This window comes from Aptenodytes patagonicus, chromosome 22 (genome assembly GCF_965638725.1).
Source record: "Aptenodytes patagonicus chromosome 22, bAptPat1.pri.cur, whole genome shotgun sequence".
NCBI classification, from domain to species: domain Eukaryota; kingdom Metazoa; phylum Chordata; class Aves; order Sphenisciformes; family Spheniscidae; genus Aptenodytes; species Aptenodytes patagonicus.
This window is the reverse complement of record NC_134970.1, coordinates 7,814,139-7,841,077: the sequence shown is the minus strand read 5'-3', so window position 1 is coordinate 7,841,077 and position 26,939 is coordinate 7,814,139. Positions and strand designations below refer to the sequence as shown.

The 26,939-nt window shown below is 55.6% G+C and overlaps 1 protein-coding gene across 1 annotated transcript; it reads left to right on the top strand.

Moving 5' to 3' along the window:
• The first annotated feature begins 14,218 nt into the window (after positions 1-14,218).
• On the top strand, positions 14,219-20,157 carry LOC143170195 (sperm-associated antigen 4 protein-like). The gene is made up of 10 exons (XM_076358282.1): positions 14,219-14,347; positions 15,117-15,184; positions 15,795-15,856; positions 16,058-16,098; positions 16,353-16,446; positions 17,038-17,122; positions 17,691-17,803; positions 18,405-18,572; positions 18,933-19,022; positions 19,826-20,157. The coding sequence occupies exons 2-10, from the start codon at positions 15,124-15,126 to the stop codon at positions 19,985-19,987; spliced, it is 876 nt and encodes a 291-aa protein (XP_076214397.1). The 5' UTR covers positions 14,219-14,347; positions 15,117-15,123; the 3' UTR covers positions 19,988-20,157.
• The last annotated feature ends 6,782 nt before the right edge of the window (positions 20,158-26,939 follow it).

Below are 26,939 nucleotides of genomic sequence, written 5' to 3'. Positions count from 1 at the left end.
TCTGCTCCTCTCTGATTATGCCTCTTAACTTATCTAGGAGGGCTTGCTGCACTTCAGCATTTTTTCCTTTTTGTCTTGCTCTGCATCTGAAGGGGGGGGGGTGGTATTTTTATTAATTTACACTCCTGTGCAGTGGACACCCGGTTTCCCTTCCCTGTGAACGAGCTGGGGCACTTCCTTGTCCCTGTGTGTGCTCTTCCTGGCTCTCCTTGGGTAAACAGAGAGTCTCTCTTTCCTCCCAAGTCCACAGGTTCCTTTTGTGGCTCCTGGGGTCTTAATTTTTGTCGAAAGCCTTTCTCTTGCTGGCAGCGTGTGGTTTGAGATGCATCACTCCCTTTCTTGTCGCTCCTCTGTCCCATGAGAAACAAGGGTAACACAGATGTTTGGGCAAGGTTTTGGAGCAAGTGTTTTCTCATGGTTATTCCTCAGAGCATTCTCAATCATGAGGCATTCCCATTGCACTCTTCTTTAGAGCTGGCCTGGTCTCAGACATTGATTCCAACTTCCTTTTCTCCTTAGTTTGGAAGCAAAACACCGCTGGGTACAAAAGAGGGGATGCTGCTCCTGGCAAGAGCTGTTGAAACCAAAGTCCTTCGCATGATGATAGATGCTGCGAAGGGTCTGTGTACCCTCCATGTTCTGCCTCAACCCAAAGGCACGTACATGGTGGTAGAAGTCCTGCCTTTTGCTGCTCTTGAGTTTCCGACTGTTAGTGGCCTCTCAGTGGAGTCTCTCTTCTGACTCTCACTCTTCATTTTACAATGGGTCTGCAAATGTGCGCTCCTGTCCTGGTTTGTGGGGCAGCTGCTGATCATCTCTCATGGCATGTTCTGGAGGCTTTTCACTAAAAGAGCAGAAACGGATGGCCTGGAGAGCGACTGGAGCCCCTGTTGGACGGCCTGGAGAGTGGAACCTCAGCGGTGCTGAGGGTACTTAATTCCTCAGGTTTTTGTGGACACGGCACTTGGAATCTAGTGCAGGAGCTGGAGAGCTTGTAGCAGGATGAATTTGGTGTGGATGAAATGCCTTTGGCTTTACTGCTTTTTACAGCGGCAGCTTTGTGTGTTGTCCTCTGGCCTCCTAGTAAGTCCTGAACCACTGACTTCCAGTCCATGCTCAGAAGTTTTCTCTTTTGTTTGTGTGGTTGGGGTTTTCTTTTCAGGTGGCTTGTGTGCAGCTGATCAATGCCATGATCTGTCCTGCTGGTGAGCTTGACTTGGGAGTTCAGATTTGTACTGAGCTGATGCGTTCAGGGCTTCAGCACATCCTCAAGATAAGGAGCAGCCGTTTTTCCTGTTTCCCCATGGAGTGTGATGGTGCCACAACAGTAGCACAGCTGTTTTCAGCATGAAAAACACAGAAATTCTCTGTTTCTAGCAGACACAAAGCAAAGCTGGTCTTCTCAGATCGGCTGCCCTGACACAAGGCAGCTGGCAGCCAGCAGTGGGGCCCGGCACAGTGCAGCGCCCACAGAAATGCCTGGCTCCTTGAGCCTCGGCCCCGGGGCTGCAGCACGGGGCTGGCACCGGCTGGGGCTTTGCTGGGAAAAACCAAGCTGGGGTGACCCTGACACCTCACACACGTACCCAGCCCTGGGATCTGACAACCTGTCCATTTGCCCATGGCCGCCATGGGGTTCAGAAGCAGCACCGCCGGCCCTGACACGGTCCTGAGCCATCTCTCGACGGCTGCCGGACACAGACCAGTCCTGGGACTCAACAGGCCTAAAAAGAAGAAAAATTGCCCAGAATTAAGCCGGTTTCAAGTTTTTGCAGGCAGCACATTTTTTGAGCTGCCTGGTGGTGCCGCTCCTGGGGAGCGCTCAAGAAACAGGGCGGCTGCTTGTACCTGGAGACAACAGAGTCACGCCGGGACAGACCCCAGAGCAGGGGTCTCCCCATGGGGTCCTGGGGCCTTGCCGTGCCCTCCCACTGCCCATGGGGGGCTGCCCTTGCCACCCCCCCGACCCCCACGGCATGACCACCTCCAGCACCAGCTAGGGCTGGCGCAGGGAGCAGCCCAGGACAGCCCTGACCGTACCACCACAGCAGGCTTTGGCCCCCGGTGTCCCACCACGCTGGGACCCCCACGGCACTTGCCCAGGGACACAGTGCGGGGGTAGCAGGGGAAAAGGGGGACACTGGGGGGAGTAGGGGGCACTGGGGGATGGGTGGGGGGAACCGAGGGGGACACAGGAGTTTACAGGGGTGTGGGCAGGGGGTGGAAGGGGGGCACTAGGGGACAAGTGGGGAACGTTGTGGGGGGGTCTCAAAGGGTCATCAATGGCACAGGGGCTGAGCAGAGGGACGGAGCATAGCAGAGGGGTCTGGCTGGCCCATCGGACGCCTGCCTGTTAACAGAGGCCACATTGGTGCTGCTCCCCAGCCCCAGCGGGCCTGGGCACATCTGCATGGGGCAGGGGCAGTTCCACACAGGGAGCCCACCAGCAGAGGTGTGGTTTTGACCCGCGGGCTGTTGTGCACACCAGCCCCGCTGCGAGTCCTTGCGAGCCTCTGGTCCCCTGTCCCGGGGGTCCCACACCATATGTTTGATCCAAACTGAAGACTCCGCAAAGTTTGCTCAAACACAACCCGTGCTCCCGCCTTGCACAGTCATGTTCCTTGACAGAGGTGAGGATGGAGCTGTAAGAGGGAGTCGAGCCCCTTCCTGGGTTGAACACCACACTGAGAGGGGGTCCTGCTGTGGAAGGGGCACCAGCAAGGGCCAAGGGGCCGGGGCCGGGGGTTGCCCCGGGCACCTGCAGTGCTGAGGGCTCCGGCAGTCCTGGGAGCTGAGTGTGCCAGGCACGGGGCAAGCGGCTGAGCTGGAGGTGCTCCAGCAGCAGGCATTTGTATGACGTGGGCTCAGAGGGACCCGTCCTGCCCCACCGCTGCAGGGGGTCGGTCCCAGGCACGTGTGAGTCCTGGCTCCCTGCACATCGGGCTTTGCACTCCCCTCAAATGGTCTCAGCCTCCTCCCAACCCCACAGAGCTTCTCAGCCCTGCCAGTAACTCCTATTTCCCCCCGACTTGCTGCTCGCACGGACCAGGCACGTTTGTTCAGCGGCATCTCCTGAAAGAAAGCAAAGGACCAAGAAGCCAGAGACACGGGGAGAGAGGTCCCTGCAGAGTGGAGTCCCTGGAGAGAAATGTCTTTGGGGGAGGTTTCTCATGTCAGGCCAGGCCAGGAGAAGCGATGAAACTGTGGACTGGGAAGGCTCCAGGAGGCAATAGCTCGAAGGGGCCGAGCTCTGCCTGCTAGCCTGCTTTATTAGCTCTCCTGACAGCGGTAACAACAGCAACAGCAACCACAACAGCTGCTGAAGACGGGCTGTTTACAGAGCATAGTCTCCTCTGAGCAAACACAAGCATAACTCTTGACACCTCGCTTCCCCCAAGCAGCCCCCTCCCGCCCCGCTCCTGGGAGAGGAACAAGCTCTGGGCCGGGTGGGGGGCTGGAGGGAAGCCTGTGATGCTGGCCGGGAGCTCCCAGGGGCCCCGTGACCCCAGGGGCCCCTGGGGTCAGCATGGCCCCAATCCTGTGGCCGTGGTCTCCCAGGGCACGGCCAGGCTGCACTGACCCATTGTGCCACACCACCTCTGTGGGAGGTGAGGGGTCCCCAGGCACTCCCTGTGCATGGAGGGCTGGGGGGGCCCAGGCTCTTGGGGTGCTGGGACCCAGAGATTGGGCTGTGGGACGTTGCCTGCTCTGGGAGCAGAACAGGCACCCCGGGCGGCTCGCTCACGTGTGGCTGTCCCTGTTGCTGCTCTCAAAACTTCAATCAAAAATCCCTCCAGAGGCCAGGACAAACCCCACTTCAGTTGTGGTGCCCCCCCAATGGCCAACAGATTTCCCTGCCTTCCCACCACGGTCTGACCCCGCCACCCTGAGCTCCAAGGAGCAGAGACGGGTGAGGGCTTTCCAGCAAGGAAGGAGGGGTGAGAGGGGAAGTTTGCTCATCCAAGGGCTGAAGGAAGGCTCTGGGACGCACGGGGGCTTCCCCACGCCTTGCACCCCAAGGTGAAAGGCCAGGGGCAGAGCACAGCTGGGGCCAGAGGAGCACGGCTGGAGCTGGGGCTGCCTGACTTAGTCAGGGAGGGAGGGAGGGAAGGCTGTGGGGAGGGATGTCCATGACTTTTTCTGGGAATGCTGTCTCGGAGCCCAGCCAGAACTAGGGCCATGCCTCCCCACGCTCCTTTGCCTAAACTTCCCACCCTTTGATACAGCTCCTTGATGCTACCAGCTGGTTTCCAAGGCTGGGCCTGGCAGAGGAGGGAGGAGAGTTGGGGTCGGCCCTTTTTGGCTCCTCAGGCTAGAGAATGACATCCTTAGCTGCATCAAGAGGGCAGGCGCGGCGAGAGGGATGATACTGGAACAATCGAGGTTGGAGAGGTGTCCAAGCTCAAGCTCTGCAAGCAAGACCAAAGCAAGCCCTGCCTCTGGTGACTCGGCTTCCCAGATCACCATGGGATGGAAGGGGACCCTCTGCTGAGGAGCTCTCATGGACAGATGTCCCCACCACAGACATGTACAACTCCTCCAAGGGTCACTCCGGGAGCCTCAGTAGAAGGCAGAGGCAGCCCTAGGCAGCACTTGGACTTGAGGGACAGTTCCTCTCCCCAGGGGGAGGTGCCAGCCAAGGAGCCTTTTCCTAAGGGAGCTGGACAGACCATGGAGGCTGTTACATAAGAAAAAGCTCCAACGTGAAGATGGCTTCCAAGACCTGTGCAAGAGAACTTGACCGACAGTGACCTGCCCTGTGCAAGAGGGTCTGCTCATAGAAGAAACCAGACCAAACCGGCTGAAAGTGGCAAAGTTGCAACAAAATAGTGCAAACTCTGCTAATAAGTATGCATTAAGCACGCTTGCACGGGGGGTCGCGTGAAGAAATACTCAAAAGCGCATGGTAACAAGCGGTGTCATGGCCAAAGCCAATAGGTTATGTAAACTGTAAAAATGAATATCTGAGTAGTCTTAAAACTGTATATAAGGAATGAAGTGTAACATGGGGTCCCTTTGGGCTCCCAGCCGAGAGGCACCTTAATGCCGGCAATAAAAGCTAGTGTGTACTTCTGCTGCCTTCTTTCCGGTACCTGTGCACAAGCTAGGGGAAAAGAAGAAAATGTGAGCAAGTCCTTTTTGCTAACGATTTGGCGACCCAGGTGGGACTCTGTGGGTTTCCGACCTGGTGAGTGTAGCTACCACATACAACACAGCTGGCGCTGGGTGAGTTCACCCCATTGTCCTTGCGGGGTCCGTGTTCACCGGGAAGGTACTGAAACCGGGGGCAGCGTAAGTCATGGGGGGTTCAATAGGTAAGGAAAAACGGGGTTCGCCGCTGGCAGAAATTCTGCAAAACTGGAAGAAAACTGATGGTACTTCAGGACTCACTAAAGCTCGAAAGCTCGAGCCATAGTTCTCTGCCAGGATGAGGGGCCAGCTGAAACTCGGGAGGAGATGCCGTTCGAGCAGTGGCCCCTGGAAGGTTCGTCTGATATGAGCAAGCTGACTTTCCTGCATCAACGCTTGGAGGATCAGAAACCTTAGCAAATGAACTACTGCTCTTAGCAAATGAACTACTGCTCTGTCTGGGATAACTGGGCTTTTAAACAACCAGGCGGATACGGGGATTTGGCTAAGGTAAGACAGATGGTAACGCACCCAATGCCGGGTGACTCAAAGTCTAAACCCTACCCTCGCTCTGCTTCACCCTGCACCTGCTCCTGCTACTCCTCAGACCCCTACGCTGTACCCGCCGCTTCCTCCTGAAAATCACGCTCCTGCTTTGCAAGCTCCTATGAGCTTGCTAGTGGCTAGTCCGGCTGCAGGAATGCCTGTGGCAGCAGGACAGAAACCACCCCCTCCAATATTACATGCCTATGTTTATCAGCCATGGGCTCCAGGAGATTTGACTCAAGGGGCGCAACAGATGCCCTGGGTACGTGAGGACCCAGAAAAGGTTGCCCAACTCTTCTCTACAATAATAGAGGGACATCACCCCTCTTGGAGGGATGTTCAAGTGCCGTTGCAGCAAATATTTTGGTTGGGAGATAGAGATCGGATTTGGGAAAAAGAGAGAGAATTAGCAAGTCGTGATGGAAACAGACAGCCTTGGCCAAGCGTGGACCCTAATTGGGATTATAAGAATGCAAATGACCGAGCTGCCTGTGAAACAGCTTGCCATAATCTGGTCCTGGCAATAAAGGCTGCAGGACAAACCGGTGTCAACTGGGAAAGAGTTCGGGAAGTGAGGCAAAGATCAGAGGAACACCCGAGCGACTTCGGGAGTCGCTTGCGGCAAGCATTGTTGCGATACGGAGGAAGGACGGAAGGTGACTTTAATGACGAATTGGCAGTGAGTGCATTTGTCCAACAGGCAGCCCCAGACATTCATAAATACTTTGTGAAGCACGCTCCAGGATGGCAGGGGGAAAAAAAATCCACAAAAGATATTGTCTCCGGCAGCGTATGTATATGACGGTAGCTCATAAAGACCAAAGAAAGAAACGGAAAGAAGAAAGTGAGAGGAAGTGAGTATGTTGGCAGTAGCGATGGGAGGAATCCCGCTGACGAGAGGAAGATGAAGGAATAGGAGAAGGGGTGTGGGAACAGCAGAAGCAATGAGAAGAGGACAACTGGACCCAAGTCGTTGCGCACGCTGTAAGAAACCAGGCCACTGGAAGAGAGATTGTCCATTTTGGCCACGAATGACCAGAGGATTTGGGTGGGAATCCCCCTGTTTGGAAGCCGCCAAGCAGCGAAAAGGTTGAGGAGCTGGCAGAATTCCCTCAGCACGACTCTCAACAATGACCGGAGGTGGGAGAGCCTGTAACCCTTGCGGCGTGCGAACCACTGGTAGGAGATCGTGCTCAAGTCGTGATAAAAGTCAGTAATCACACTTTAGAATTTCTGATAGACACGGGTGCAACCGACCCTATGCTAAATCAATACTGAGGTGAATTAAGTCAGGAGAAAGTACAAGTGCAGGGAACCGAGGGGCACCCGGTGACACTGGGGATAACAATCCCTTTATTAGTAGAAGTTGGCCCACATGCATTATACCCTCAGTTTGTGATAATGGAAGGCAGTCCAATTAATTTATTGGGGAGGGATTTACTGGAAAAATTGCAGGCAGGAGTTATGTTTGAAAACAGGGGCATAGCGTTGGAACTGCCAGAAGTCATTGCTCAGATAACGATGGCTGAGGACTTCCAAGCGATACCCCAAGAATTGAAAGATGTCCATAAGCCGCCTGGAAAGAAAGAGAGTTTCTAACCATCAGCGCGACACAAAACAGCACATCGAGAACAAAGTTTTGGATCTTCTACATGCTCTAGAAAAAACAAAACAAGTAGCAGTATTACACCATAAAGCCCACCAGCGAGATACTTCTGACCTGACTGAAGGAAACAATCTTGCTGACGGTGCGGCTAAGGCAGCAGCTTTACAACCCTTTGTGGCGGCGTGCTCCCCCCACCCCACCCACCCCCCCGCGTAAGCAACGACCACCAGTGGGGGTCGTTGTGGCTGCATCCAGCTTATGCTGGACTTCGGGAATGGGTGGCAACACAGTGGCCAAGGGCTGCCTGGAGCAGTGACCCAAACGACTTGCTGATATGCAAATACGACTGTAAGTCAATCATCTTACTCCATAAATAGTGGACAGCCCAGGGCCCGTTGAGCTCTCCTGCACGGCGGGATCTCCCCTTGAGTAAGGACGCCTCTCAAGGTTACTCCTCGAGGTTGAGAGGTTCCTTGCCGCAACAGATCCTTGGTAAGTGACTCATAGCACGCTAAACTTTGAAATCTTAGCTAAGTGATATAAAGGATCGGTTGCGCATATATAATCCTTTAGACATAAACCGTTGACCGAGTCTGGGACTACGTTTGCATCCAGCCGCACCCAGACTCCTCTCTGAGAAGGAGTTTAGAAAGCAAGGGGGTCCTTTCTGAACCTCACGACTCAACGGGAGGGTCTCCCTGGCAGTTTTGTCTGACCCTGTCCTCTATGCAGTAAATAATCAAGTGTACCTTGCCATCGAATCTTGTTAAATCACTGTCACGTTTACCATTGAACTTCATTAACTCACACTTTAACTCACTGTTTTCTATCAATAAAGTGTATTGTTGCTTCTCTCGCTTACCAGTGAAGTGCACTCTCACGCCATCTGCGACAGGCACCCAGGTTTAGTAAGAAGAATTTCTGCTCTGGCCCGGGGCTTAGTCAATGTGCAAATACAGTACTTATCCAGGTATGAAACTGAGGGTATCAGTTGATCCCAGGTGCCACATACACTGCACCTTCTTCCATTGTCTCCTGTCGATGAATTGATTTCCAGTCTCTTCCACCTCATCGCAGCTTAAATAACTGCACTCTGGCTGAGGGCTGACTGGGGGAACTTCTCAGTGCTTTAACTTTGCTTTGGGCTTGGTAGGAGCACGAGGCTTCATCCCTTTGGCTTGGCCCCCAGCAGAAGGTGGGCCAGTGGCAGGTTTCCAAGTGGTTTGGTGGAACTGAGCTTGTACCCCTACCGGAGATTAAAACCCGAAGAAACAAAAACCCAGAGAAACTGTGTTAGGAAGTAGCAGAAAAAAAAACCCTCAGGGATGACCAATGTTTAAGACACAGGGGTTTGGCATTTTGGAGACCAGAGCTCCCAACAGACATGCCTCTTCGAATAGAAACATCCTTTAGCTTTTGATCCTGACGGAACTATTACAGACTGCCCCCATCTCTACTTTGCAGTTGCCTGAAGCATTTGCTTGTCCATGTCCAGTTCGCTTCCATGCTTGCAAATTATGTTTAATCTGCAAAACAGTTAGTACTATAAACTGGCAGCCAAACGCCTCTTCTCTCAAAGACGTGAAAACTGCAGTTAAAGGTGACACAGGTACCATGACAGGCCTTCTGGTCTGGGTTAGGATTCAAAAAGCAGTGTCTTCTGAACCTCTGTTTTCCCACTGCTGCCAACAGCTGGAGAAAGGGTCTGGTTTTGATCAGCTGGATGATCAATGCTAACTACCACGATCCAGTACAGGATGTTACACCTCAGGCTTCAGATTTTGGGCCCAACACAAAGGACTGGATAACCTGCCTCCTGCCATTGGACTGACTGCCGTATGGCACATCCCCTGGCTTCTCAAGCTCTTCCCCAGCAGTCCTCTCCTGGCCACTCTGCTGTAGGCCGCTACATGGTCTCAGGGAACCACGTTCTGGGTCCACTCTGGCATCTCCCGTCAATGAGGATACAGAGATGCTCGCCCAGCACACTGTGCTCCTCTCCCCTCTTCTGGTCTCTCTGCATTGTCCTTTCCTCATCTCCAGCCACTGGTTTTGACCTTCAGGCAGATCTCCGCTGCTTGTAAAACTCCCCCATCAACAAGATGACCACGTCCTCCTGATCCTTCTCAGTGTTGGGAACTTTGGTCTGGAAGCCAAAACAGAAAACACAGGAGGAAACAGGAGGAGGAGGAGGAGTTGGAGGCAACAGGAGGCATCAGGAGGCTTCACCAAGGGCAAGTCTTGCCTGACCAACCTAGTGGCCTTCTATGATGGACTGACTACATCCGTGGACGAGGGAAGAGCTACTGATGTCATCTATGTGGACTTCCGTAAGGCTTTTCACATGGTCCCCCACAACATCCTTCTCTCTAAATCGGAGAGATATGGATTTGATGGATGGACTATTCGGTGGATAAGGAATTGGCTGGATGGTCGCATCCAGAGGGTAGTGGTCAACGGCTCGATGTCCGGATGGAGATCAGTGGGACGAGTGGCGTCCCTCAGGAGCCCATATTGGGACCAGTACTGTTTAATGTCTTCGTCAATGACATAGACAGCGGGATCGAGTGCACCTTCAGCAAATTTGCAGATGACACCAAGCTGAGTGGCGCAGTTGACACACCTGAGGGATGGGATGCCATTCAGAGGGACCTGGACAAGCTTGAGAAGTGGGTCCTCGTGAACCTCATGAGGTTCAACAAGACCAAGTGGAAGGTCCTGCACCTGGGTTGGGGCAACCGCCAGTATCAATACAGGCTGGGGGATGAAGGGATGGAGAGCAGCCCTGCCGAGAAGGACTTGGGGGTACTGGTGGATGAAAAGCTGGACATGAGCCGACAACGTGCACTTGCAGCCCAGAAAGCCAACCGTATCCTGGGCTGCATAAAAAAATAAGCGTGGCCAGCAGGTGGAGGGAAATAATTCTGCCCCTCTACTCCGCTCTGGTGAGACCCCACCTGGAGTACGGCATCCAGCTCTGGAGTCCTCAGCACAAGAAAGACAGTGACCTGCTGGAGCGGGTCCAGAGGAGGCCACAAAAATGATCAGAGGGATGGAACACCTCTGCTGTGAGGACAGACTGAGAGAGTTGGGGTTGTTCAGCCTGGAGAAGAGACGGCTCCAGGGAGACCTTATTGCGGCCTTTCAGTACTTAAAGGGGGCTTATAAGAAAGATGGGGACAGACTTTTTAACAGGGCCTGTAGCGACAGGACAAGGGGGAATGGCTTTAAACTAAAAGAGGGTAGATTCAGACTAGATATAAGGAAGAAATTTTTTGCCACGAGGGTGGTGAAACACTGGCACAGGTTTCCCAGAGAGGCTGTAGATGCCCCATCCCTGGAGACATTCAAGGTCAGGTTCAACGGGGCTTTGAGCAACCTGATCTAGCTGAAGATGTCCCTGCTCATTGCAGGGCGGTTGGACTAGATGACCTTTAAAGGTCCCTTCCAACCCAAACCACTCTGTGATTCTATGATTCTATGAAACAAGAGGAGGAGGAGGAAGAGAAAGAGGAGAAGGCCCCAGGAGGAAGACGAGGAGGAGGAGGAATAGGAGGCATAAGAGGGGGAGGCAGAGGAGGAGGAAGAAGAGGAAGAGAAAAAGGCAACAGGAAGCATCAGGAGGCAACAGGAGAAAGAGGCAAAAGGAGTCAGCTGGAAGAAACGGGAGGAGGAGGAGAAGGTGGAGGCAGTGGAAGAGGAGACAGAGGACGAGAAAGAGGAGGAAGAAGAGGAAGAAAGGGAGGCAACAGCAGGCAACAAGAGGCAAGAGGAGGAGGAGACAAAAGGAGGTAAAAGGAGGCAACAGCAGGAGGAGGCAACAGGAGACAAGAGGAGGAGGAGGAGGAGGAGGAGGAGGAGGAGGAGAAGGTAACAGGAGGCCAGAGGAGGCAATAGGGGGTTCCTAGAAAGGCTGTCCAGTTCTGCAGCCCTTGGGGTGTTCCTGTCATGGGCTTCACCATCTAACACCAAGGCTAGGCTCTTTGGTCCCCCGGGTGCTGCATGTTGCAACAGTGTGGTTTTCCCTCCCGCTGTTGCTGGCATGGACCTCATAACCGGGGGTATAGCGCCTTCTCCATTAAGGACATCCCGGGCAGCCAGTCTTGCTGTCCACTCGGAAAGCCCGTCCGGAGCATTCCAGGGATGGGAGGGGTTAGAACCCTGTGTTCCTGGCAGCTGTCTAACAGCATGTAGTACTGGGAGGGGGTCAGGCTAGCAGGAGCATTCCCTGGGGGTTTTTGGAGGATCCCAAGGGGTTGCTGAGAGATGGGGCTGGTGAGTGGGCATCCCAGGATGCTATTGAAGTTCTCATGCGAGGTTAGCAGGGTTGCTGGGTCATTCCAGAGAAGCCACTGGGGTCTCTAGGTCAGCCCAGAGGAGCTGTTGTGGTGTCTTGTGCATCTTGTGGAGGAGGAGGGGGCACTGTGGCCCTTGGCAGTTGCCCACAGGTCACCTTGGGAGACAGAGCCCCTCCATGTCGGTGTGGAGCCTGAGGGGCCCAGCCCCAGGCAGGATACTGCCGTCTCTGCCCGCTCCCAGAGGAACCCCCCTTCCAGCGTTGGACAAGGGAAGCCCGTTCCTACCCACAGGATCACACCCAAAGACCACCCTGTCCCACGAGTGCAAGAGCCGCCCAGCCTGCCGCAAGCCCCCCAGGCGCCCTTTGATGCCAAGGCCCCGGCTGCCCATCAATGGCACCGGCAGCTCTGCTGCCTGGACGGCCCACTGCACTGGGGCGGGGGCCAGGGGTCCGGGCAGGCCTGGGCTGCCCATGAGGAAACGGGCATCTTGTGCTCCCCTGCAAAAGCGGGTGGCATGGCTGGGAAGCTGCAGAGCCCCGCACTGCCCCAGCACAGCTTGGCCCTGCGCCAGCGTGGGGCACCCACTGGCCAGTGAGGTGGGACATGTGGGGCTGCGCTCCATATGCCCTGTGTCCCCATCCTGCCATGCTGGGACCCTGCTATGGGCCGTGCCGCCCAGTGCCCGCAGCGCAGCCTATGCCCCTGTGCAGGGACCTTCCTGGACCCTGCAGGCCACTGTAAGACAAGGAAGGGGCACACTTCCATTTCAAACTAGGGAAGTCAAGGCAGAATCAGCACGGGTGAGAAAAAAATGGTCTTTGTTAACCAGACGTACCCCTGGGCCCCTGACAGCACGTCTGGGCTACTGGGTTTTTCTTCCTGGCGTACGAAACAGTTGCAAGAGGAGAAACACTGACGGAAGCAGCTGTCCCATGGGGCGGGAGCAAAGCCCCCTTTCCAGCACCCTTTCTTGTTTCCCGGGTATGCCCAGGAGAGCTGGAACCCTGCCCGGCAGGCCAGGCCAGGCCAGGCAGCTGCCCGGCACGGGAGCGTGGCAGGGTTCGGGAGCCCACAGGCATGGGGTTCCGCCGCCTGGAAGGGCGGCAGCCGTCTTGCCCCAGGGGAGCCCACAGGGTCTCCCTGCCCTACTCAGCCCTGGGGAGCCCCAATGTGATGTCAGAGCCGCCGCTGTGAGGTCAGAGCTGGCTGCCTGCACAGCCCTGTGGCGCGTGGGGAAGGAGCCCACAGCTGCTGTGTGGCTGTTGCCCTGGGCAGGCGCGCTCCTGCTGGGGGGGGCGGCGTGGGGCTGCTGCCGGAGCTGTTTTTGCCTGGGCAGGCCACACTGCTGCGGCTGAGGGGGAAGAGCTGAGCGGGGAGCCTGTCTTTGCCCAGAGATGGCGAGGAGAAAGGGCCCCCAGAGAAGATGCCAAGGGGCCTCCAAAGGCTCCTTGGGGAACAAGGCTGACCAACAGCCAGCAGGGGAGGCAGCGGGGCCGAGCCGCTGCCAGACGAGTAGGTACGAAACGGGCTGCTCCTGCCCAGGGCGTCACGTTGGGGTGGTAGCACGGACGTGGTGTAACACGGTCAGTGGGGTGCGCAGCAGCATGGGGAAGCCAACAGAGGTTTGCTGAAGAAGAGCCCCGTGGCTTGCGAAGCCCCCCTTCTGTGGGGATGGGTCTCGGCTGAAAGCCTGGCTCGCTCTCCCGGCCAAAAGCCAGTGTGCAGCAGGGCCTTTTGGGGAGGCGGTAGCCTCGTGCTGCAGGGGTCGGAGCCCAGCCCTGCTGCACGGGGAGATTTTGCTGTGCGGGGAGTCCAAGCCCCTGGGACCTGGGACTGGCCCCCTTGGGACGTTGAGGCACAGTCCTGCCTGGCTGAGGGGGGCAGCTGAGCGGGGAGAAGAGGGGTCGGGAGACCATCAGCGCCCAGGGAAGAGGTGGGGGGCTGCGGTGGGGGACAGCAGCCTGTGCCCCCTCCCCGAACGGCCACTGAGAGGTGCCTGCCGAGGGGCAGGATGGCGCCAGGGGCCAGGGAGCAGGGAGGGACAGGGTGAGAATTGGGCTGTGCTGCCGGGTGGGCTTCCCGAGGCAGGGGACCGCTGCTGCCAGCTCGCTTCCTCTTCTCCCACTGTGGGCCTGTAAAGCAAAGGATGGGGAAAGGCGGGGGGAACCCCTGGAAGCAGCCCAGCTGTGCTGCCCTCTCTCGCTGCTGCTGGAACGGCCCATCCTCTGGCAAGGGCCTCCGCTCAGGCTACCTCTGCCCACCTCGGCTCCTGCAGCGTGGGGACAGTGGGCAACCGGCATTTGTCTTTTTCCTCCCACAGGAACCTCTGCATGGAGGTGGAGCTGGTGGAACTGTCTTCGATGTCAACCGCCGGCTCAGCCACTCAAGGGCCTGCCAAGTGGCGTGACGAGGCCACAGAAATTGCAAGTAAGTTCAGCACTGCTGCTTGCTGTGAAGTCCTCTGGGGTGAACTTGGAGAGCTGCGCTGTGCCAGAGCTCTGGCCAAATGTCACAAGTGGCAGGAGAAGTGCAGGCTGCCCTGCTCTTTGGCCCAGGGAGGGAGAGTGTGTAGGACTCGGTGCCCGCCTCCCCACAGGGAGCTGAAACATGTGTGGCTGGGCATCCTGGAGAAGAGACCTCAAGAGACGGGCCTAACTTTTCTCTCGTTTCTTTGCCCAGGGACAGTCTTCAGCCTTACTTGCCATCTGGCAGGTGCCCTTGTCTCTCTGTGGAGACATCTGCTGAGCACGTGCATCTTCGCCGTGTACGTACTACTTGTTTCTGCTGTGGACAGGGGGGAGAAAGGGGATGTGTGAGGGCCGGTGCAAGCAAAGGGGAGAGCAGAGGGTGTTCCCCAGCCAGCAGCAGGGGGCTCCCACTCGGGCACCAAAGCTCGGGCGCTGCTCGTGCTGTGGCCATTCTCAGGGAGAGCCAAGAGCAAAGCCCCTCGGAAGTCTCACTCCCACGCATTTGCCGGAGCCCCAGACTTTGGCTGCGGTAGGACAAACTGCCACGTAGCCAGACGCTCGGGTGCAGAGCCAAGCCTCCGCAGGGGAAGGGTTTCCCCCGGCTCTGGCAAGGGAGAGTCTGGAGGTGCAGGTCTGGGAGGGCTCTGGGAGGAAAGCCAGACAAGGCTCCTGCGCTTCCCAGCTGTGCGGAAAAACACCCCCAAGAGAGACCTGTGTGATGGCAAGTGAGAACAGGCCTGCTTTCTCAGCCAAAGAGAGAGCAAGGTCCACACCAGAAAGACTGCTGAAAAGCAGTCTTCATTTGCTCGACCTCTTGACTTCCCTGGATAGTTTTCATTCCCTTTTGGAAGGTGCTCCTGGAGCCCTTCCTTTGGGGAAGATCTGCCGGCAGTGTTGAATGGCGTGGACAGAAATCGTGTTCCTCCTGTGTGCTGCTCTGTCAGCTCTCTGTCAGCAGCAGGCTTCCAAAACGGTGGCTTTCTGGCCTGAAAAGGGAAATCCACCCGTGAAAGGGTTTGCCCACGACTTGGTTCGTTGACAGCCACAGGACTCCCTCTTTTTCAGGCAAAAGATGGCCCTCCAGAAGAAGAGGTTCTTGAAAGTCGTCTTCTTGTTGCTCCCAGTGGCTCTTGGTGAGTTTTCGTGAGCAAACATCTGAGGGCGACAGCCTGGCTGTGCTGGATGCCAGCTTTCAGCTGGCCAGCTTTCCTTTTGGGCCAGTATGTGCGGAAACTCCCGTGGCCCAAGTGCTTCCCGAGTATGTCCTTGAGTGGGACTGGCTTTCGGACTAGCAGTAAGACTGGTAGTCTCCCAGCCATGCTGCTGCTCTGGCCACTGGACCAAATGGCTTGCGTAGTCTGCAAGTCTGCGAGCGAAGGGCGTAGGTATTTCCAAGCCTGAACTGGGGATTCCCAGGGGGGAGGGGCCGTGCAGGGGGACCGATGGAGAGGTACCTCTCCTAGCCCATGCAGCCTGGTCTCGGTGCTCACTGAAGCAGTGAGGGGAAATGGGGAATAGCTCTGGGGCAGCGAGCACACCTGAAGATCACGGCTGCGCAGTCCCCTCAAGCCGGGGCTGATGGCTCCCGGTCGGAGGCGCGTCCTCTCTCTGCGCCCCCACGTTCCCCACCTCCTCAGCTAACCTGCTGCCCCACCCCCAAGGCAACAGGGAGGAGACAACGCGACTGCAGGGATCGCTAGCAACCCCAGTAAAATAACTGTCTCTTGGTGATGTGAATTGCAGCTGGTGTTTACTGCGGGACCTCGCTGCCAGCGTGGACAATGCCGGCAAAGGGACTGAGAGAGGTCGGTGACTCTTGTGGGACAGGCACCTCCGGCAACGGAGCGTGGCTGACAGTGGCTGGATAAATCACGGGCTCTTCTGCTTCCACGCAGGGTGACCCAAAGAAGCAGCAGCTTTTGCCATCTCTTCCTAGGGAACCCTCTCCTGGGAAGCCCCGGCGGCTCTGGTAGCGGATGCTCTAACGGAGCGTTTTTCCCTTTCAGGAGCTGACAAGGGTGTCTGCAGCAGACCTCAAGACCCTGCGGTAAGAGATGTTTCCTGAGCTGGAATTGGTTCGGTGCAGAAGCCTCAGCCGACCTCGTGCTACCTGCACTCGTTTTCCTAACAGCCAGGGCTCCCGTACTTCCCTCCTGCCTTTGCCTTTTGCTCAACCTGGTGCGGAAGGGAAGCACTCGCAAAGCAGGGAAAGCACATGTGTCTCTCCTCCTTGCTGAGCTCAGGTGCTCCCCAGAGGGGATGGGCCGCTCTCTGACAAGATCTGCTTTCCTGTTCCTGCAGGCACTCGAGCGCTTTGTTGGCGGAGCAAACCCAAAAGATGCAGCTTCTGCTGGAGGAGGTGGCTCAACTGAGGGCGGAGCTCAGCAGTGTGAAGGTGATCCTGCATTTTGGGGAAGGAGGCTTGGCTGGGCAGAACCCCCGAGAAAGCACTCCTTGGGGTTGTTGGTGGGGCCGGACTGCTGACCGCCGCAACCCAGCCTTTGCCCCAGGGGCTTGCTGGCTCAGCTTCTGCGCTGCACAGGCCCTCCTCCAGCCCCAGTTTAACCGAGCTGCTTCAGGCAGCAGAGGACTCCCGACAGCCTTCCCTTGGCATGCCGACACCTCTGGCTGCTCTGGCCAGGCCCCTGAGGCAGTGGTGAGACCCAGGCACGCTCACGGCGCCAGCCATCGCTGGCAGGGCCTGAGCCCATCTCCCAGCTGACCTGGAGAGCGTGGAAGGTGGGGAGGAGGGTGTGGGGACCCTCGTCAACCCACCTCGGGGACATGGTCGTGGCCGTGGACACAGATACGGTTCCTCAGTCCTCGCGGCTCACGTCAGCAGCAGAGAGTCTTGCAGCTCTGTGGACTTGAGACTGGGCTTGCCTTGCATTTCTGACACTGACCCTTTGCCTCTGCGGACGCTAGTAGCCATGCCGAACTGCCCGCTGATGTGATCCTTTTCTGTGTTTGTTTATGGCATGCCCAGGAAGTTCAGAAAGTGAACCAGGCGGCGTCCGAGATGGCTTCGGAAGTCTACGTCCAGATGTCTGACTGGGCCCTGAAAAGCTCTGGTATGGACACAAGCAGCCCAGTCTCCTTGGCCTGCGCTTGTCTGTAGCACTCCCCAAAGGAGCCTGCGCTCCAGGCGCTGCTCTCCAAAGTGGGGGAGCTTAAACGCTTCATGGGGTCCAAGAGCAAGGCTGTGGCAGAGTGGCGCTCTCAGACTCCCTCCCAGTCCTGCCCTTGGCCTTCGCAGGGCTGCCTCTGGCACTGCCCCCGCACGTGTTCCTGTGCTGATGGAGGGGCTCTCTTCCTCTCCACTGCATTTGAAAAGGGAATGGCTGGGCCGTCCTTTGCTGCCCATGCAGCAAGCCCTCAGCTTCGGTCTGCTGTCATTCACATGGGTGCCTGCTGTCTCCGAGAACCCTCAGACCTTCTCCTCGTGGCACTGTGAGAGAAGCAGCCACCAGGCACGTGGCTGCCATCATTCCCCTGAACAGCTGGGCACCCCCACCAGCGTGGTGATGAGGACAGGACTGACAGACGTGGAGCTGGCCCGCAACATCAGAAATAGTGTCTGAGCACCAAGTCCTCCTAGTCTGTGGCCTCTTGCAGTCACGTGCTCTCCCTTCCTTACAGGTGCCACCATCGACGTGCAGAGAACTTCCGAGACCTACAGCTGCAAAGAGAATTGGGGCTGCAGGGTTTTATGGTTCTTTCGCACTGCCAACCCTCCTGATACTATTTTGCAGGTATCGTAGCAGAAATCATCGGTGCCGGTTTCCTTCCTTCCTTCCTGTGAAGTTAGGGGCTGACCTCAGGGGCTCTCCCCTCAGTCCAGTGGTACTGCTCAAGCCCGCAGTGTTGATCAGGTTCCTGAAACCAAAGCTCTAACACAGGGCTGGGCTTGCTAGAAATCAGTGGTTCCCCTCAGGAGGGGAACGGAGCTGAGCTGAGCCGAGCCGCTGCATCTTGCCCACAGTCCTCTGCCACAGCTGGGTGAAAGACTTTCTCCCTGGTGACCCCGTTTCCGCGCTCATCCCTAACAGCACCTTTTTGGGGGTGGGAGGCGGGAGCCGGGGGTGTGCCCTGCAGAGCCACTGGGCAGAGACGTGTTTCTGCTAGGCCCCTGACTAGGATGGTTTCATAACCGCTATTCTCCTCTGCTCCGTAATACTGAGAGCCCCCTTTGTCAGGCAGGGAAGAAGGCCTCCTGCTTCTGTCCATTTCCTCACAGGCGCCTCATTTTCGAGGCACCACAGACACACCGGCGCCTACGCTTCAAGCTGCATGGGCAGTTGTGTTGGCCCCAACACTCCCTCACACTTCATTGCTCTCGCGTTCTGGTTGCAGCCGGATGTTTCCCCAGGAAACTGCTGGCCTTTACAAGGGCATCAGGGCCAGGTGGTCATCAGGTTGCCAGCACAAGTCCATCTCACTGCCGTCACTGTGCAGCACATTGCCAAAGAAGTCTCTCCATCTGGGACCGTCATCAGCGCCCCCAGAGACGTCGCTGTCTTTGTAAGTCTCTGCTGGGCGCTTCTGGCGGGGATCTGGCCCGGGGGGAAAGCCGTGACAGGGTCTTGCTCGCTTTTGTGCATCCTCTGAGGTTTGTGCCCTGCTCTCTCCTGAGCACTGCGGTGCGCTAGCAGGGTACTTGAAGGGCTCTAGAGGTTTCATCCCTCTTAAGGCTTGTTCTGGCCAAGCACCTCAGGGTTCTTGACCAAAACTCAAGGCGGAGACTCAGCTCCACCGTAACCAGTGCTAGACTGCTGCTAGAGCCCCAGGAGAGGGTGGGTAGATAACAGGGCTGATGCAGCGCGTACGTTGCCTCTTTGTCGGGACGAGTCTGAGCTGCTCTCCTTGTGCTTTGCCCCTGAGGGAGTAGACGCGGACGGAGAAGAGGAGACTCTCCTTGGGACGTTCACGTACAACGTGGCGAAAGAGCTCATTCAGACCTTCCCTCTGAAGGTACGGTCCACGCGCGGGGGCAAGATGCCAGGGAGCCAAAGAGGTTTGCCTGCAAGTCCATGGCAGGAAGAGCGTGAATGCTTTCTCCCTGGGCAGAGGGGCCCAGACCACCGCCGAGAGAGACCTGGCGGGCTTGGGAGGGCTGAGTAGCACACGGTGGTGGTAGCAAAAGGATAGCGAGGGCAGGGTCAGGCCCGTGGGAGCACAAGTCCCGAGAGATTCCCCGGCTGGACCCACTGCCTTCAGCAGAGCCAGCTGCACACACAGCCACTCCACCCGAGCAACGTCTTTGTGCCGTGGAGAAACAGGGACGCCTGGCGGCGAAAGCCATTGGGCAGCACCGTCGCTCCATCCTGTGGCCTGCTGGCAGGCTGGCCAGCGTCCTCTCCTCCCAACATCGCATGCCCCTTCTCTCCTGGTGCTCTCACGCCTGCCAGGAGGAAAGCAGGCAGAGCAGACAGCGGGAGCTCGGTGGGGTTGCACACCAGCTGCCCCACGCATAGGAGCACCTCCCCGGCCTCTCTGTCAGCACAGAGCAAGCAACAGAGGGAAGGGGCAGAGGGCAGGGAGACTGAGCCCCAGCCGGGCCGGCATGCAGAGGATGCCAGGTGCCTTCCCCCTTCCCGTGTCCCCAGCCTCCCCAGCAGACCCGCTACCAGCAGCGAGCCTCAGATTTCCACAGCCGCTCCCACCCACTTTCAGGAGCTTGTTCCTCAGCAGGAGCAGGACTGGCAGGGGGAGAAACATTGATTGCATTGTCGCTCATAACACCCCCCGTTTCCTTTTCCCTCTTTCCTTCACAGAACGCGCCGCTTCCCAGAGCCTTTTCATACGTCAAACTTCTTGTGAAGAGCAACTGGGGAAACCCAGCGTACACCTGCATTTATCGAGTGCAGGTTCATGGGAAGATGGCAAACCAGAAAGCCTCGACTGAAACCAGAGGAAAAGAAGAGGGACAAACATAATAAAGAAGAAAAAGCGTGTGTGTGGGGAAAGATGTGGCAATTCGGATCGGTGTAGAGGATTGGTCTCCAAAGTGGGGTGCGCAAGAAGATCCATTGAGGGGAGGCCGGGCGCATGTGGAAAATGTTAGAACTTCTACTTAATTTTTTCTTAAAAATGAGGGAGATAGTAAGCGTTCCTAAGATTTAATCTAGAGAGGAGAGGCCCAGCCTGGCACCGCTCCTTCTCCCGCCGCCCCGGGAGGCTCCGCAAGTGGCACCAGCCTAGGGCACGCAGAAGGGCCCGGCTTCAGTTTACAACAGGGAGACTGCCACCCGCCGCCACAGCAGGCGCCGCAGGAGCTTTCCCAGGAGCCCGCCCACCTTCTTCCTGGCTTCTCAGCCAATGGCGCCCGCCAGGCGGTGACAGGCAGGGCCTCCCGCCAGCCACTGCAGCGCCCTTCTCTGGCCCCGCCCCACTGCTACCCCGCTGCCACGGCAACTGGGCAGCCTGCAGGCGCGGGTTGCGGGGCGAGCAACAAGCCTTGGGACAACTCTTTGGGGCTCCCAGGGCCGGGGGTGGGGAGCTCCTCCCTTACTTTCCCGATAGTGGGGCCGGAGGAGCAGATGGAACAATTTGGCCTGGCACCTTCCCAGCACCCAGGCTGTCGGTTTGTCGGTTAACCCGTAGTTTCTGTAAAACGGGTGTGGGGAGCCTGTCTGACTGGCCTGTCGGAAACCCCATGCCTCACCCCAGGAATGTCCCCGTCCTAGATCTTGCTACTCTCTGTTGGGAGGTCCTTTTGTGTCACATTGATTAGTGTCGACGGGGAATTTTCACCCCTTGTTATTCTGACCTCCCTTTGGCATTTGGACGACCCTGACCCGTCTTTCCTTTTGACGGACCAGCGTCTCTGGGGTTCCCAGGAAGGCTGACCAGTTCTGCAGCCCTTGGGGTGTTCCTCCACCATCTAACACTAAGGCTAGGCTCTTTGGTCCCCCGGGTGCTGCATGTTGCAACAGTGTGGTTTTCCCTCCCGCTGTTGCTGGCATGGACCTCATAACCGGGGTATAGCATCTTCTCCATTAAGGACATCCCGGGCAGCCAGACTGTCGCGGAGGCTCATGTCATCCAATTAGGCGGGTGATAGATTGAAAAATAAACTTTATTTTAACCAAAATTGTTTAGCAGAAAACTAACTAGAAATGAGGCGTCAACACTCCGACAACATCAGTAAACCACAGGTTCAGGATGGCGTACGAGGGATTAATACTGCACAGCCGGCTTTAGAAATGCGGATCCAAAATGTGCACAATCACTCAGCTATAAGATGAGGGCTCTCAACCTCGAGGAGTTTCCTTGGGTGGCGTCCCGACCCAAGGGGAGAGTCCCTGACTGCAGACCCGCTGCTCCGAGGAGGACCGGCTCAACTTGCCCTCCGGCGGGGCTCCATTTATACCCTAGTCGAATCTGATCTGTGGTCAATTCGAATTGGCTGAGGGCCTTAACTTGCTTTCTCCTCGCCCGAGGTGTATACGTGACGGTAATTACTGGCCCAAGGTGTGTACGTGATGGTCAGCACTCACCACCTTAAAGGCGCGAATGTAAGGGCGTGAAAAGTAAGGACGCAGTGGTCTTAATGCCCCCAGTCTTTGTCAGGGCGGGTGCACCTGCCACACAATCCAACCCGTGACCACAGTCACGTTTCGACTGGTTTCCCTGGAGTGGTGGTACAGTCACCTCTTGCCTCCAAAGTTAAAAGGGAGCGCAGTCTTGGTGAGTTCAGTGCTCACTGTGAATCATCATTTCTCAGTTGTTTAAGGTCGTACTGGAACATCAATTATACGAATAGATTTTGAGGGAGTATACTCCATGGCTAATACAGTTTTCGTTATTGCGCGCTTAACACCTTTTATAACAATACAAATCACAACAATCACAACTACAAGCATTATCAGAGATTGGAGAGGACTGGCTAGCCATCCTGACAAAGAAAACCCAAACATACCAAAAACTTTCCCCAACCAATTAGTCCCTAGTGCAGCAACACTTGCCTCTGAGTCCTTTGCTACTTTTTTTCATTTTGTTGATCTGGTCTTGAAAGGGTACCGACATGTTCAGGATGTGGACATAGCACTCATTTTCCGATAGGCTCAGGATTCCACAGACACCTTTCTTCTTTAACAGCATCAGATCTAATACGGCTCGGTTTTGAATAGGCGTTCTACTGGTATGTTGTGGTTGATTATCTAATAGCCCCAAACTATCAGACGTGGCGTTGGCCAAGGCTGACAGCTGCAGGCCCAGTTCCAGAATAGCCTGCCGGTTCCGTACCGGAGCAATTCCCATCCCAAAACCTGATTCCAGCCACCATCCTGTTTGTGTTGAGGCTTCCCGCCATTCCCCCCGCAAGCCCCTTGGGCTGTCATCCCACCACTTACGTGGCATGGATCCTTCCCAATAAATGGGACACAGAGAGAACACGGCTAATGTGCAGGCTAGTCCTGGGATGGTTGCGTAGAATCGGGAATATGTGTGGCCGTCAGAACATGCCCACGCTAAGTTAGGAGGTGCAGGGACAAAGGATGTTTGGCATGAACCTGGCACGGTAGTAAGGGGACGACAGTAATCTTTCTTACTACAGTCTAGGGCAGAGGGCCACAAGTAACTGGTAGTGCTACATAGGCAGCCCTGTATTAAAGCTTCCTGAGCAGGAGGATATAGCCGTAACGGTGGCATTTCATCTATGTCTTTGCACCTGATCTCTGCCTGACAGTTCCAGAGCGGAGATTTCCCTACCAGGAATACCTTTTCCCGGTACCAGCTGGGCGCACAAGTGTGTCTAGCCCACGTGCAGTTGAGGGGGCAGTCCCATGAATTTCGATTACACACGCTGGGACATTCGTTATTATCCTTTTCAGGGTGTTTGATGCACCATGAGGCATTCAGTGGTTTTGTATATTGTAGGGAGAGGTCATCGGTGCTCCAGCAGACACTATATTTGGTAGCTCCCCATGGAATTTCGGGGCATAGTGTAGTGCCATTCCAGCTCCAGCCCGTGGCCTCATGGGTAGGTTGAAGAACATAATCACATCTGGCATTCCATACCAAACTAGCATTTACTGTGCCCGGCTACCAACTGTAGACAATATAAGTACAGCCTCTTCCCTCGATCTCCCTAAAGCTCCTACTATAATTATTATTAATTATATATTATTGCTCCCACGTGAGCTCGAGGGCTAGCGATATGTTCATGTCCTGCACAAAAACTGGTAAAGGGTCTTCTGCTGACTTGGGTGTGGGCAGGCAAACCGTTACAGAGGTTAAATTCATCATTCGGGCAAATCCCACTATCGTTTTGCTACCATATTGCTGTCCAGGTCCTGGTTGTTTCCATTGGTCACTGTCACCATTGCCAGTACGAGCACCAAAGCAGACTGCTTTTCCATCGTCCTGTAAGAAAACACAGAGCTGGGCCTCGGGCCTGAAACCGGGCTTCAGGGTTAGAAGTCAGGGATTATCCACCGAGCACTAATATGGTGGGTTTTTCTGCTCCCGTCCAGAGTTCCCAGGCATATAAGCCTCTGGTTTTTGCCAGGGTCATGGGTACAATGCCAATGGAGGGTAGCTTCACCATTACAGGTTGGTCCACGTCCGTCCGTGGTGGGAACTGGTCCTTTTGTATCGCCCAGTATAGGGGTCGTCACCCGTTAACAGTCTCATAGTGCAAAATGCTCGAATTCTGGGGTTTCCATAACTTCCCCAGCGGCTGTTAACAATAAAGACCGCCCGTGGTAATCATATGTCCCAGTTGTGGCATCAGACATCGGCATGTCTTTTAATCAAACCATTGGTTCGTTCGACTATACCGTTAGCCTGAGGATTATATGGTGTATGGAACACCCATTTGACGCCTTCCCCGCGAGCCCAGTCTTGCACCACTGTGGCCGTAAAATGTGACCCATTATCACTTTGATGATACACACGGGGGTGTGTAAAATACTAAACCACTTTCTTAACGCTTGGACCGTCCGATCTCCGGTGGCGGTGCTAACAGCTGTAGCCATGGTCAGTCCTGACACCACCTCTACTCCTACCAAGATGTATTTCTTCCCATGGGATGGCCGCAAAGGACCAATATAATCCATTTGCTAGGTGCTCCAAAGAGCCTTGCCTTGTTTGCTACGCTGGGCTGGAGCTTGATTTGGGTGGTTGGCCTTATCCAACGCTGTGGGCAAGCTGTAAGGACTGCTTCACATATTCTCATGGACACTGGCCATCCCTGGGACCCACACTCGTAATAGAGGTCTGCTTTCCCCGAGTGGCCTCGCTTAATGTGCAGCCACTCAGCCAACCGTTCCCAATCTTCCTTTTTGCTATCTACTACCTTAATTTGGGCTAGGTGATCTACCTGTTGACTCCATTTTGCAGCGGTGGTCCCATTTCTTGCATGGCCTTTTACCCATCCCACCTTTAGGGGTCGTGATCCGCCTATTTCTAACAATCGCTGCCGGTCTCCAGCTCTCCAGGCTTCTGTACAGCCTGCTTCCCACTGATTGGATTCCCATTGGCATATCCACTCTGTGGCACCCTTATAGGTTGCGTAGGAATCAGTGTAAATTTTGGCAGCACCATTCTCTGCTGCCAGCAGGAGGGCGCGCAACTCCCCTACCTGTGCGCTACCTTCCCGCTCCTCTGTAATCGCTTTCCCGGTACCAATTTCCAATGCCCCTGCTCTATATTGCCACCTGGATCCCACTCAGTGGGCAGGTGCATCTGTGAACCACACTCCCTGTATACCTGAGCCTGTGGTCAGTTCGGGTGCCTCTTTGATCGCGGAAGGTTTATAGGGTTGGCCCAGCAAAACCGGATCCAGATTCACAGCTTGTTGGAGCTTAGAGGCTTTGACCGGGCCCTCTCTTAATGACAGTAACTGACTAACTCCCTCCAGATAGGCATACCACTTCCGTATCGTGTGATCCCTTGAGGATAGAATTTAGCAGAGGAAAAGGGCCTCGTACTATAATGTCTTGCGAAGTACGTAACCTCTCCGCCTCCTTAACTGCCCTGGTAAGTGAGAAGAGTCCCTTCTCCCACTCTGAGTACCGTTGTTCAGCTTCCTTGAATGAGGTAGAAGAGAATAATAAAGGTCTAGCCGGCCCCCTCGGTCCCTTTTGGAATATACCGCAATAGGAGGCATGTTCTGCAGACCCCCATTCTGCCCTCAACGGGTCTTGTGAGTGTAGTGGGCCTAGCCTCCGACAGGTCTTAAGTTCATCCTTCAGGACATTAAGGGCCTCTGTATGTCGTGGAGTCCAATCCCATTCCTTATTCTTTCGGAGCAAGTCATATAAAGGGCGAGCATTCACCGAAAAACCCCGGTGTATGTTTTCTCCAATAGCCCACTGTACCCAACAGTGGCTGTAATTCTGTCTTATTGCCTGGAGTTTGCCCTTTCTCAATAGCCGGTAGAGTGGCATGGGGCATCGCAACTGCTCCAGCTATCCACCAAGCTCCTAGGAATTTAATTTCGTGTCCGGGAACTCGACATTTGGAAGGTGGAATGTCAACTCGTTCTACATGGCTTCGGCCAGTTGCTCTACCTGTTCTTTATTATCTCCACCAACTAGGATGTCGTCTACGTACTGACATATGTGGACGCCTGACAGCACCTTCACTGTGTCGGGGAGTTTGGCCAAGGCATTGTGGGCAATAGCGGGGGAGTGTTTGTATCCTTGTGGGAGTCGATTAAAGGTGTATCGCGTCCCTTCCCAAGTAAAGGCAAACTGAGGCTTATCCTCTTCTCCTAGTGGGATCATGAAAAACATACCCTTGACATCCAGGGTGGCCATCCACGGGTGGGCAGCTGCCTGTATTGCTGTTACTATGGAGGTTAGACTTGGGACGGCAGCCGTTAGCAGCGGGGTATTATTGTTTCACCTTCGCCAGTCAATCGTTAGGCACCACCGCCCATCTGGCTTTACGAACTGGCCAGACTGGAGAATTATAGGGGGAGCGTGTGCGACTTATGATCTGTCTCTTCTCGAGGTCGCTAATTACCTCTGACATGCCCCGTTTAGCTGCGGTTGGTAGCGGATATTGAGAAACATAGGTTACTTTAGATTGCGGTCGTGTGGGAGCAAGCTGCAGGGTCCTAACATGGACGGCCTCTGCTCCTCTACCTCCAGAACTCCACACCTTGCCATTAGGTAAATACCACCGCTTGCCCACTAATACATCAAATCCCAATATATTTCCCTCATAAGGGCTTGGAGCCACCTCCACGGCCATCATTCGCTTTTCTCCAGGTAGCCAAAGTTGAGTCCGAGCTATGGGACATTTTTCTGCTGCACCCGCCACCCCTATTCTGTTTATCGTCTTTCTCGATGGTTTAATTCCTAACTCATCGGCTTGTTGCTTATTTAGAACACTAATTTGGGCCCCTGTATCAATTAAGAACTCTAAACTTGTTCGCTTCAGACCCACGGGGGTACGTATATAAGGTTCCTCGTCAGCAGACCATTGGCAGGAATTCACCATGCGGAGTGGGCGGCCCGAACCCCAAACCGCGGCTTCTAGTTTTTTAACTTGTTCAGTTCCCCTCGCAGGGACGCAAAAGGGTTAATTGTGTCTGTGCTATTGTGAGGGAGGGTGGTTGCCCGCGTTTTCCCTTGATCTTTGGTTTTCCCCTCAAGCAATTCCACCAGTTTCTGGCTGTGGTTGGTGGGCTGCCCGTGCAGCATCGCCCGGGGTACTCCCAGCACCAACGCTTTTCGCCAAAGGTCGTTCCTTCCCGGATCGTGGGCTCGAGCCGGTCTATCTCGGGAAGGTGCGGGCTCCCCGCGGGGAGGCCGTCCGGGGTGGGGGTTTCGGCTGGCTTGTCGAACCCTCCTATTCCCGCCCGTCCACGCCACTGCCTGGATCAGTCCACCCCCTCTCATGCCCGTGAGGGACTATATGTCGTGTAACGTCTCC

Coding starts and splice junctions, on each gene's coding strand:
- LOC143170195 (XM_076358282.1), top strand. CDS start 15,124: ATGGCCCTCCAGAAGAAGAGGTTCTTGAAAGTCGTCTTCTTGTTGCTC. Junction 15,185..15,794: donor GTTGCTCCCAGTGGCTCTTG/GTGAGTTTTCGT, acceptor TGTGAATTGCAG/CTGGTGTTTACTGCGGGACC. Junction 17,804..18,404: donor CTCCTGATACTATTTTGCAG/GTATCGTAGCAG, acceptor TTCTGGTTGCAG/CCGGATGTTTCCCCAGGAAA.